General features: G+C 35.1%; 1 protein-coding gene across 2 annotated transcripts in view; it reads right to left on the bottom strand.

The window, feature by feature from the left end:
- The window catches only part of ctif (CBP80/20-dependent translation initiation factor), an 81,598-nt gene that overhangs the window by 51,402 nt on the left and 16,432 nt on the right, over positions 1-13,764 (bottom strand). For both annotated transcript variants that reach the window (XM_049466357.1, XM_049466358.1), the window contains exons 3-7: positions 9,934-10,005; positions 6,505-6,627; positions 5,612-5,685; positions 3,610-3,714; positions 2,122-2,194 (exon numbers count right to left, since the gene is read on the bottom strand). In XM_049466357.1, the coding sequence (XP_049322314.1) occupies positions 2,122-2,194; positions 3,610-3,714; positions 5,612-5,685; positions 6,505-6,627; positions 9,934-10,005 (447 nt within the window). The remainder of the gene's footprint in view (positions 1-2,121; positions 2,195-3,609; positions 3,715-5,611; positions 5,686-6,504; positions 6,628-9,933; positions 10,006-13,764) is intronic.

Below are 13,764 nucleotides of genomic sequence, written 5' to 3'. Positions count from 1 at the left end.
ACACACACACACACACACACCTATGTCTAAGCTAGACTCCGGGCATACAGCTTCAGATACAAACACAAATACATGGTCTGGGCCCTCAGATGACCTTTTACACATTTATGATTACCTATTTTCCTTTTTTTCTAAAATACAATCAATTGTAAATTATTTTAAACCTACAGGTCTGGAAAAAAAATAAGATTCACTTTAGTTTCTGAATCAGTTTCTCTGATTTTGCTATTTATAGGTTTATGTTTGAGTAAAATGAACATTGTTGTTTTATTCTATAAACTACAGACAACATTTCTCCCAAATTCTAAATAAAAATATTCTCATTTAGAGCATTTATTTACAGAAAATGAGAAATGGCTGAAATAACAAAAAAGATGCAGAGCTTTCAGACCTCAAATAATACAAAGAAAACAAGTTCATATTCATAAAATTTTAAGAGTTCAGAAATAATCAATATTTGGTGGAATAATCCTGGTTGGTTTTTAATCACAGTTTTTTTTTATGCATCTTGGCATCATGTTCTCCTCCACTAGTCTTACACACTGCTTTTGGATAACTTTATGCTGCAGGAGTAACTTTACTCCTGGTGCAAAAATTTAAGCAGTTCAGTTTTTAAATGCTCTCCTATTTTTAAAAAAATAGTTGTGTGTAAAGATCCAGCACATATTCACTCAATCTGTTCATTACCATCAAACAAACACTAGATGGCAGCATTGAATAAAAAATAAATAAAATAATCCACATGTAATTCCATATCTGCCTACTAGAGGGCGCCCCTGTATACTGATCCAATACACAGTATATATATATATATATATATATATATATATATATATATATATATATATATATATATATATATAAACATACAAACATATATCACAGTATTTTTCAAATGACTGGACTGCACTTTTATATATGTTTGTGACTTACTGTAGTGTTTAAAGTACATATAATATAAAACACTAAGGCTTTAAATTAAGGCTTTGATTACTATTGGGTTTACTTTGTTCCACAAAATTATATATACAATATATGAAGAAATCAGACTTCATTATCAACAAAAAAAAAATTAAGAAAAGAAAAATGTCCTTAAAAAGACATACGCCCACAAATTTAACACAGCTTCCTTTGCAAAACATAAAAACTCTCTAAATGTTTAAGTATTTAAGAGATATTCCTCAACAGCTTTATTGCACATGTCAGACACAAGCCTACAGTTAATATCAATTTACAAATTACAATATGTTATTATTGAAGCCTTAATAAAGTATTGAAGTACCATTTTTATTTTCAGTTTAACACAATTTCCTTGATTTTCCAGTTAACATATAAATACATTCAGTTCAGTGTGAATTAATATATTAATATTATCCTTGGAGCTGTAGTATTTAAATATATTTAAAATGACTCTAGTTACTCATACAGCAAGGAGCAGCAGCAGCAGAAGTTCCACAATGCTGTTCGCTTAACTGGTTAGCATTAACTAGGAGTGTGTAATAACTGTGTAATAACTGTGTAATAACTGTGTAATAACTGTGCAATAACTGTGCATTAACTGTGCATTAACTGTGCATTAACTGTGCATTAACTGTGCATTAACTGTGCATTAACTGTGCAATAACTGTGCAATAACTGTGCAATAACTGTGCAATAACTGTGCAATAACTGTGCAATAACTGTGCAATAACTGTGTAATAACTGTGTAATAACTGTGTAATAACTGTGCAATAACTGTGCAATAACTGTGCATTAACTGTGCATTAACTGTGCATTAACTGTGCATTAACTGTGCATTAACTGTGCATTAACTGTGCATTAACTGTGCATTAACTGTGCATTAACTGTGCAATAACTGTGCAATAACTGTGCAATAACTGTGCAATAACTGTGTAATTAACTGTGTAATAACTGTGTAATAACTGTGTAATAACTGTGTAATAACTGTGTAATTCTTCTCAATTCTCTCAAGCGTTCCGATTCTTCCTCACAACCAGAGGCTGCTATACTGGTTCAACACACCTGTCCCAACAATTAGCACACACACACACACACACACACACACACACACACACACACACACACACACTATAGAGCTCTCTTTGTTGTAAATAAACTCACTGGTAGGCCTGGCAGGAATTTCTCCATGTCGTTCAGGTCAATGCCGTCATCATCAAACTTGCCCTTCATCATCCTAAAAGAGAGAGAAACACCAATACTAATCAATACGATTGATAACATTTCAGATTTAGATAGATAGATAGATAGATAGATAGATAGATAGATAGATAGATAGATAGATAGATAGATAGATAGATAGATAGATAGACAGACAAAACACACAGTTATATAATAATAATAATAATAATAATAATAATAATAATAATAATAATAATAATAAAATAATTGAATTTGCAGTTCAAGCTTCTGCAAAAAATACCTAGTGCAAAAATAGTTAGGACTATAAAATAATGTAATGTAATGTAATGTAATGTAATAGGGGCATCTCTGAGATTTAGTGCTAAGATCGAAGAAAGTCAGCTGATCTGAACAGAAAACAAACTGAGACAGTCTGCTTTATTTCTTTAAAGGATTTAGAATTTAATTCGTGTTACAAAAAGTTTGTCATTTATACAATCCTTAATTTGTATTTGTAAATCCCATTTTACCAGGATTAGTTTAATTTTAGATTATTTTCATAGGGTTCACATAAATGCATGCAAAAGAATATTGAAACACAATAAAAACAATGTGTATTTGAACATGTAATTACTTTTAACATCTTGAACTCTTTCTAAATAAAAGTTTTTAGAATTGATTCAGACTTTGTATAACATTTCCTCCCTCCAGCCACTAGAGGGCAGCACAGCACAGATAATAACTCCACCAGACCCCACCCTGTCCAGGGCTGGTTCAGTTTCAACAGTTAAAAAGTGTTTATATTGTTATTTAATATTAGGGAAGAACAATATGGCTCTAAACTAAACCAATAACTTAATATTTTAGTGTTCTTTTGCAATCATTATATTCTTGGCAATACAACAAAACTATACTGCTATAACAAAATTGTTTTAAAGTTAAAAAATGTGACATAAATATAACAGGTTTTAAATTTAGTAGAAACGTGTATATATATATATATATATATATATATATATATATATATATATATATAAAACAGGAAAACGTAACATAGTATCAACATAAATTCATCACAAAACGCAAAAAAAAGTGCATGCTTATGAACTGCAAACAAACAATTGAATGTTATACAAATAAATAAATTGGAACAAATAAATAAATAAAATAAAATAAACTGTTTTGTATGAACTGATCCAACTATGGCAATATTTTATTTCATATTTAACTGATATACACAGGTATGCTACAGGTCATGGGATAGTGCTGACTCAGGGGGACAGCTTAGGAACAGTAAAAACAAGAGGTGTTATCTTGTGAGTGAGGCTAAACACTGTCCATGTCACATCCACACACGCATTACACAGGTCAGTGCGGTGTTGTTTAGTTTCCATGGGACATGTCAAAAGTCATGGGACACAGGTACAGTCGAGGATCAGGTGTGTGTTATTGATCTGCAGGTGTACTCACCCCTCTCGGTCGATGTGTGGGAGGTGTTTTGGTGTTCCTCTATACTGTTTCCTGTGAAACTGGGAGAAATCCAGCTTCTCTGGTTGCAGATCCCACGTAGCACCCCTATTAACACACACACACACACACACACACACACAATCACAAACAGGATCAAAAACATTTAAACCCATTTTATTCAATTCTCCTAAAACCCTTTATCCCTTCTTACCCCCCCAAACACAGCAACCTCCAGCTCCAATCTCCAGCTCACCCAGTCAGGGTTCCTCCCAATATCCCCTAATTCAGACCATACAGACTTTATCCCTCAACTCTAACTCTCAACTAAACTCCAGCAGATACATCATATAAACACCCACACACACAACCAGCTTACTACTGTGTATATAGAATATTTCATATACTTTCATATACTACTTTACGTTTAATATATATACCAATAATTAACACCAATACCAAAATAACACCAGTAATTCAGTACATTCAGTACTGTATTTTTGTATCTTTCTGCATGATAAATAGACAGACAGAGACAAGAGAATAGATAGATAGAAAAGAGAATATATAGATAGACCGACAGACAAGAACCCATGACAGACAGACAGGCAGGCAGACAACAGAATAGATAAAAAGGTGAATACACATAGAGACAGACAGACAGACATACAGGATCACATGATAGATAAATAAAGACAATATAGACAAGAGAATAGATGGACAAGAGAAAACAGACAGACAGACAGAGAAGATCCTATGACAGAAAAACAGACAACATAACAGATAGATAAAAAAGCAAATACATAGCCAGACATGATAGACAGATAGACAAGAGACAGACAGACAGACAGAAAATGACTAGATAGATAGGCAAGAAAATAGACAGACAGACAGATAGACAGAAAAGATAGACAGATGCATAGATAGAATAAGTAACTGTGCAGTACAGTGTTGAGTGTTTTACAGTAATTGAGTATCAGCTAGTCTGTATACCCTTTAATTCTACTGAATATCAGACAAAGAGCTGATTTCCTTTGTGAACGACTGAGGAGAGAAGAAGATACAGAAGATACAGAGAGACAGAGGTGTGTGTGTGTGTGTGTGTGTGTGTGTGTGTGAAAGGCAGACTGCTGTGAAGGTGGGACAGAAGAGCTCATTAATTAAATTTAGCCCTTGGCTTAAATGACTCTAAATTAGAGCTCAGTGAACACAGACAGCACCCGCACAGCCGCCACGCAACCAACACCACAGCAACCCCACTCACGGATGATAGGATTTCGGCTCTTGCTCATGAATATTCATATTCAAACATATCGGCTCTGATTGGCTAACAGCACTGCGACAGCAGGAGGCAGCGAGACGGACAACAGTTATACACGTCTTAAAATAAAGACATTTTTACACTAATAACAGTCTTTACAATGTTATATGTTACTTTACAACATGTGTAATAATGCCCTGCTAAGTGCAGTTCAGCCGCTGATCTAGTCTTAGAGTCTCTGTAAAACACCAAATCCACCAGAGATCCTATTTAAACCTATAGTTACACACAGAGGTGGGTAGAGTCCTGGTCCAGAAAGTAAAAATCCACCCTGGGATAGATTTTTACTTTTAACTAGTGTAAACAGAACTGTTCTAAACATACACCTCCCTATCTCAGTTGTACTTGGCTGGTGGTGTTGTTCCTCCATAGACTAATTCTAACCATTTGTTTCTCATCTCTGAATTACTGGGTAAAGTATACAAACACTGATGTGTTATTCGCACAAATAACACAGGAATGAACTGCATGCTGTTAGCTCCTAGCGCAGTTAGTTATCTCCTATTTGATGAGACGGCGTCGCCGCCCGGCTTCAGCTCTGTCTGTGGGCGGTCCCGAGCCGAGGTGGGCGGGGCCATGAATACTAATTCACGGGTTGATGTAGACACGGTGCTTTTCCTGATCGACTCGTTTTTCCTGAATATTTTCACAAACAAGAAAAAGAAGTGTGTATGATGCTCTTACCCGTGGGAGTCCATTGTGTTGGCAGCCCATATGTCAGTGCCCAGAATGTCAAAGGAGCCCTCCCTGTTTCCATTCTGATGGTGACAGAGAGGCAAAATCATTATATTTAATATTAAAGCAAAAATTTACATTAGGGATGCATAAGGACATTGCAATAAATATTGTTTCTGTGCTTATCATATTTTTTTGCACTATAAGGCGCACTTAAATTCCTTAAAGTTTCCCAAAATTCATCAGCGCACCTTATAATCCGGTGCTCCTTATGTATGAATTCTACCAGTCAGATTTTAAGAGCCTGGAGTAGCATTAGCATTACTCGCTAACCACTAGCTCTTTTCCCATTCAGAGGTGAGTATTATCGGCCTGTGGCCTGCTGCTAACCCCGGCTAGCACTGCTGGAGCAGCATTAACATTAGCCACTAACCTCACTAAGCACTAGTTAGCTCCTTCATCGTTCAGAGGTGAGTATATCAGATTGTAGTCTGCAAGTTTATTGTATTAAAACAATCAACGTGGGATGAACCGCTAGTTAATATCGTCCTGGCTTACCAGAGCACTCAGGGTGCTAGCAGTTAGCCGCTAATGCTAATGCTCCAGCCTTAGAGCTGGAGAAATTCTGGAATCCAAGCTTACTGTAAATAAATGTAAGCACTTTACTTTTTGATTTTTTAAAGAATTACAGTTTTGTTTACACAGCGAGACAAAAAAATATATATGTTTATTGATAGTGCACCTTATAAAGCAAAAATACTGTTTACATCAAGCAAGCATAACAATTTTGACCACTGCCATGTTTCTACAAACATTATTCATGTTTTCAGCTACACTGATCATATTGGAGCACTTTGTAGTTTTATAAAAAAGTGTGTGTGTGTGTGTGTGTGTTTCTGTACCTTGGATGGTGCACAGAATTGGTTGTTTCGTCCTTGGCTGCCGGATCTAGAACCGGACCCGGGTCGAGACCCTGAACTTGGTCTGGAACCTGTGCTACCATTACTGCTGTGCTCCCAGTCGTCCTACAGAGAGACGGACAGACAGAACGAGGGAGAGAGAGAGAGAGACATTTAAATAAACTTAAATAAAAAAATAAATAAATATTGCAAATACAGAACACTAAAAAATATTTTATTAATTTCAAGAATATACTACTGAATGCAACAATATTATTTATAATATATTTTTCTTATAACAGTTTTACAGTCCCCTCCAAAAGTAAACAATATAAACTACTTCCTAAAATTTCTTTAATAGTTTCTTATGTTTATAATGATGGTATTATTTTGTGCAAAGAATATGGCACATCCCCATTTATCACAATTGTTTCATGGATAGTATATTTACCAAATCTCTCTCGGGCATCCTCATAAAGTCTACTATTATGTATAGTTCTCATCAGATGAGCAGCTGGTTTGGTAAATCAGAGTTTAATGATGGTAAATCAGAGTTTAATGATGGTAAATCAGAGTTTAATGATGGTAAATCAGAGTTTAATGATGGTAAATCAGAGTTTATTGATGGTAAATCAGAGTTTAATGATGGTAAATCAGAGTTTATTGATGGTAAATCAGAGTTTAATGATGGTAAATCAGAGTTTATTGATGGTAAATCAGAGTTTAATGATGGTAAATCAGAGTTTATTGATGGTAAATCAGAGTTTAATGATGGTAAATCAGAGTTTAATGATGGTAAATCAGAGTTTATTGATGGTAAATCAGAGTTTAATGATGGTAAATCAGAGTTTATTGATGGTAAATCAGAGATTAATGATGGTAAATCAGAGTTTATTGATGGTAAATCAGAGTTTATTGATGGTAAATCAGAGTTTAATGATGGTAAATCAGAGTTTAATGATGTTAAATCAGAGTTTAACGATGGTAAATCAGAGTTTATTGATGGTAAATAAGAGATTAATGATGGTAAATCAGAGTTTAACGATGGTAAATCAGAGTTTATTGATGGTAAATCAGAGATTAATGATGGTAAATCAGAGTTTAATGATGGTAAATCAGAGTTTATTGATGGTAAATCAGAGATTAATGATGGTAAATCAGAGTTTATTGATGGTAAATCAGAGTTTATTGATGGTAAATCAGAGATTAATGATGGTAAATCAGAGTTTAATGATGGTAAATCAGAGTTTAATGATGGTAAATCAGAGTTTAATGATGGTAAATCAGAGTTTAATGATGTTAAATCAGAGTTTATTGATGGTAAATCAGAGATTAATGATGGTAAATCAGAGTTTATTGATGGTAAATCAGAGATTAATGATGGTAAATCAGAGATTAATGATGTTAAATCAGAGTTTATTGATGGTAAATCAGAGTTTAATGATGGTAAATCAGAGTTTAATGATGGTAAATCAGAGTTTAATGATGGTAAATCAGAGTTTATTGATGGTAAATCAGAGTTTAACGATGGTAAATCAGAGTTTATTGATGGTAAATCAGAGTTTATTGATGGTAAATCAGAGATTAATGATGGTAAATCAGAGATTAATGATGGTAAATCAGAGTTTATTGATGGTAAATCAGAGATTAATGATGGTAAATCAGAGTTTATTGATGGTAAATCAGAGTTTATTGATGGTAAATCAGAGTTTAACGATGGTAAATCAGAGTTTATTGATGGTAAATCAGAGTTTATTGATGGTAAATCAGAGATTAATGATGGTAAATCAGAGTTTATTGATGGTAAATCAGAGTTTAATGATGGTAAATCAGAGATTAATGATGGTAAATCAGAGTTTATTGATGGTAAATCAGAGATTAATGATGGTAAATCAGAGTTTAATGATGTTAAATCAGAGTTTAACGATGGTAAATCAGAGTTTATTGATGGTAAATCAGAGATTAATGATGGTAAATCAGAGTTTAATGATGGTAAATCAGAGATTAATGATGGTAAATCAGAGTTTATTGATGGTAAATCAGAGTTTATAGATGGTAAATCAGAGATTAATGATGGTAAATCAGTGCGGGTGTAGGTCAGAGTCACTGACCCATATGAGTCAGAGTCTCGTACCCAGAGAGAAACAGACACACACCCGGTCCAGCACGGCTCATCCCTGCTGACCAGAACAAATGCTCTCGTGAGCGTGCCAACCAGGGAAACCTCGGCCTGCTGGGAAATCCTGAGATAACCCAGAGTACAGCCCATTCTCTCACAGACACCGAATACTTAAATACTTAAAATACTTAAAATACTTAAAGGACCAATAATAAAATAAATCTCACTCAATAAGTAATATGGTGATCAAGACGCTAAATAATATTTATAATTAATATAAAGATGAACACATATACATGAAAATAAATTTCTTAGTGTGTTATTTATGGGTTACTTTATTAATAGTGTTTAATTTTTATTTTGATTCATTTGTTTATTTATTGACATAACTCTTTATTATTGCATTTATTAATTTCCAGATTTATTCACCATATTATTTTCATTGAGTGATTTACATACGTTTTTATATATTTATTTAATTTTGGCAGTTTTGTCCTCCACACTCGTCAGCAGGGCTTCAGTCAATACTTTCCTATTTGTACTGTTCAATTCGTCACGGATATCTGTGTTTTTAACTTGAGGTTGCCAATATACAACAGTGAGAAACTGGTGTTGCAGAATGGAAGCTAACAAGTAGAAGTGGTTCAGTTAAAGTTTAGCTGATACACAGCCTAAAAAATCTCATCATGTCTCAAAAAAGCTCAGTGACTAAAGAAGGAATATAAAAAGAGTGAATATTGGCAGTGAGTTTAAGAGGTGGACACTTAGAAATGCTAGTTTTCTCCTAAACAGGTAAGCAGTCCGGTAATTTAACACCACCACCAGGGTAGCTTACAAGGGACTGGTGTTTAAATTAATTTAAAAATTGAGTGTTCACATTCATATCAGTTATCTGTGTGCAGCTGGGATTAAAAGACAGAGGGTATCTAAAAGATAGAAAGCCAGGATGATGGATATTGATCATCACCCAACCCACCTAATGCCCAACTTCCCATTTTTTTATTTTGCATATTTTTAAAACACGGCATTCAATATTATTTAATTATTGGATTTTTGTATTTTATTTAAAATGCACTATAATTATTTAGTTTTATTTGTTTTTGCTTATTTATTATACATAATTTTACAACTCTGTGATTAACAGCAGTGCTGAAAGAGGTTCTACACTACAATCCATTACACTGCTATTAGCTGCCAGTTTAACACTGAGAGGCATTCAATTTGTGGGCACTAGCAGGGAGAGAACACACACACAGCCCACAGATACACACACACACACACACACACACAACAGAAACACACACACCACTCACCGGTTTGGATGAGCCCCGCCCTCGAGAGGACGACCAACTCCCGTCTATTTTATCACTGCAGTCCTCCGTCCACTGAGAGAGAGAGAGAGAGAATTAACATCAGACCATGAAAAATGAGCTGGCTGATGTGAAGCTGCAGTGCATTGCTCATTCAGCACAGCCTGGAATATCCTCAAAAAAAAAAGAAGCTGAGCAACACCAAAAGGCCTGAAGAACCACAGAAGATAGTAGACACCTAAAGCAGATGAGCACAACCGAAAGATTAAGACCAAGCTTAAGATTCTATAATACCCACTGCTTCATCTGTTAAACATGGTGGAGGCAGTGTTAAAGCATTGGGTCTATATGGCTGCTGATGGAACTAGGTCATTGGTGTTTAACAATGATGTGACAGCTGATAGACAATATTGACAAAAGCATAGAGGCACTCTCACGTTCCTCAGTGTTTCTTCTTTCTTAGGGGTGGGCGATAAGGCCCTAAAATAATATTGATATTTCATTATATTTCATAGATTTTATAAAAAAAAATATATTTTTGTATTGCATACGATATCAGTTTATCTGATATTGCTTCTTTGATATATAGATATAGATATATATTTGAGTAAAATGAACATTGTTGTTTTATTCTATAAACTACAGACAACATTTCTCACAAATTCCAAATAAAAATATTCTCATTTAGAGCATTTATTTACAGAAAATGAGAAATGACTGAAATAACAAAAAAGATGCAGAGCTTTCAGACCTCAAATAATGCAAAGAAAACAAGTTCATATTCATAAAGTTTTAAGAGTTCAGAAATAATCAATATTTGGTGGAATAACCCTGGTTGTTTTTAATCACAGTTTTTTTTTCATGCATCTTGGCATCATGTTCTCCTCCACCAGTCTTACACACTGCTTTTGGATAACTTTATGCTGCTTCACTCCTGGTGCAGAAATTCAAGCAGTTCAGTTTGGTGGTTTGATGGTTTGTGATCATCCATCTTCCTCTTGATTATATTCCAGAGTTGGTAAAATCAAAGAAACTCATCATTTTTAATTGGTCTTTTATTTTTTTCACACGTCTAATACATTTCTAACACAGTTGACCGGCCAAGCCTGGCTTTGTATCACATCTAATCACATCATCACAGTTAACATGTGATCAAAGACCAGGCAGGGCAACAGTCCTGAGTCAGAGTTGATGTAATCAGCAGCCAGCCATCAGCAGCACTCCACTGCCCAGACCTGATCTCAGACCTGCTCCAGAACAGCGAGTGTGTGTGTGCTCTCACACGGGCTAATTTAGTGAGCGTAAGCTCATTTAAACCGTCTACACTGGCACTTCTGTGGTGAGCTCAGTGCCAGCACACCCTGTAATAGTGAAAGGTCACTGAACAGATCTAATGTGATAAACTACACACTCCAAAACCCTGTAGACTCCCGCTGTTACTTTATTTATGAAATCAAGCGCATTAAAAAGGGTTTGCTCTATTTATTAATGCAGGAATGGTCTCTACTCTTCTCATACAAAAGCATCAACATGAATGATTATTTCCTGAACTCTTCCCAAAAGATTTAAATGGAGCTCCATTTGGCATTTACTGGACCAGCTGAGGCTCAGCTTCAGCTTCAACCTACGAGTGTAGAGCTACAGGATCTACAGGCCCAGCTGCAGCAACATCTGTGGGTAAATGTGCTGCAGGATCCATGCAGAACCTGTAGAACCTCCAAACCCAACCCTCTCAATCTCATCTTATATCCAGCATAGAGGAACCAAACATGTTACTCTCTTTTCAGAGTCTCTTTTCAGTTGCATTGCATTGTTTTCCCCATTAAATGTACTGTATCCTTCACTCTATTACTGTATTGATTTACATACAGCTCGGGAAAAAAATAAACCACTTAAAAACGATGAGTTTCTTTGATTTTACCAAATTAAAAACCTCTGCAATAAAATCAAGAGGAAGATGGATGATCACAAACCATCAAAGCACCAAACTGAACTGCTTGAATTTTTACACCAGGAGTAAAGCAGCATAAAGTTATCCAAAAGCAGTGTGTAAGACTGGTGGAGGAGAACATGATGCCAAGATGCATAAAAAAAAACTGTGATTGAAAACCAATAAGGATTATTCCACCAAATATTGATTATTTCTGAACTCTTAAAACTTTATGAATATGACCATTGTTCGTTTTCTTTGTATTATTTGAGGTCTGAAAGCTCTGCAGCTTTTTTTGTTATTTCAGTCATTTCTCATTTTCTGTAAATAAATGCTCTAAATGAGAATATTTTGGGAATTTGGGAGAAATGTTGTCTGTAGTTTATAGAACACACAGCACACACAAAACAAACTAAATGAAGCAAATAAGCAATTATCCTCTCTCTTCCGAACACACAGCCTCCAATCAGCCGTTCATAGGTATCATCTGCCTGTGATGCTTTCAGTCATTCAGGTCATGGAGCTCTCGAGCTCTCGCGCTCCCTCTCTCTCTCCCTCTCTCTCTCTCCCTCTCCCTCTCTCGCTCCCTCTCTCGCTCTCGCTCCCTCTCTCTCTCCCTCTCTCTCTCCCTCTCTCTCTCCCTCTCTCTCTCTCCCTCTCTCTCTCTCCCTCTCTCTCTCTCCCTCTCTCTCTCTCTCCCTCTCTCTCTCTCCCTCTCTCTCTCTCTCCCTCTCTCTCTCTCCCTCTCTCTCTCTCCCTCTCTCTCTCTCCCTCTCTCTCTCTCCCTCTCTCTCTCTCTCAGGTCTGAGAACAGCAGCCTCTCCGCTGCAGTAATTTTAGACTGCCCATGTTCAGAAGCCATATACTCATACTGCACACTCATCCCAGGAGATAAGTACCCCAGTTTCCAGATCTGTGGGCTTTTTTGGGCTCTAAAGCAAGACTGAGACCATCTGCTGATACTAAACACAATGCTGACCAATGAAATCACTTTAATTCGCTAGAAATTAGTTATTTTAAGATTTGTATTGGTATCAGATATATTTCAACTAAGATATTTCTGTAATTTACGGATCCTAAAAGCCAATCAGATCATATTTGGAAGTTAAGGATTACAGCAGCTCTGTGCAAGTCTCATTGTAGAGCAGGGCTGAGTATCGTTTATTTTTACAGATGCTGATAAAATGTTCAATTCGCTTCGATTTTCGTAATTGTAACAAACAACAAAAAAAAGAGCAAAAACAGCAGCTTTTCTGGAACTGCTTAAAGTATAAATCTTTTTCCCTGAGCAAACTGCTGGATGAAGGTCAGTTTTAAAGAGTTCTTTTTAAGAAATAAGAGGATAAATTGCTTGCTTTATCCTGACTGATGGGATCATCATAATTTTGACAAATGCTATAATAAAAACATATTTAGCATATTTAGTTTGTTTGCAAACGTTTTGTATTTCCTAGATAATTAGTTGCTCTATATATGTATAGAAACTATATAGATAGATATATATGTATAGAAACTATATATATAGACTCCAGGACAGAAAAATGTTTTAAAGTGGAAAATGAAGTGAGGATGAATGTTTCAAGTAGATCAAGACTTTAGAGCACTTAAATTTTTTATGCTTCATGCCAGGCACCGATTTTTAAACCCCGCCCTATAGTTAACAATTTCAATTCAATACAGCTTTATTAGCATAACTGTGAGTTACAGTGTTGTCAAAGCATTATAACAATTAACAACAATGATATATGAACATACGTAACAGGCATAATAGCTTTTATTACAAAAATAATTATTATGATTATTATGATAATAATTATATTATTTATCAATAATTATAATTATATAATAATAATCATTTTCTCTGGATTTCTCTCCCCAGGAGTTTAGATAGCGAGTTGTGAGGG

Source organism: Astyanax mexicanus, chromosome 17, assembly GCF_023375975.1.
Source record: "Astyanax mexicanus isolate ESR-SI-001 chromosome 17, AstMex3_surface, whole genome shotgun sequence".
In the NCBI taxonomy this organism is placed as follows: Eukaryota; Metazoa; Chordata; class Actinopteri; order Characiformes; family Acestrorhamphidae; genus Astyanax; species Astyanax mexicanus.
The sequence above is the reverse complement of the archived record's forward strand: the minus strand, read 5'-3'. Positions and strand labels throughout refer to the sequence as shown.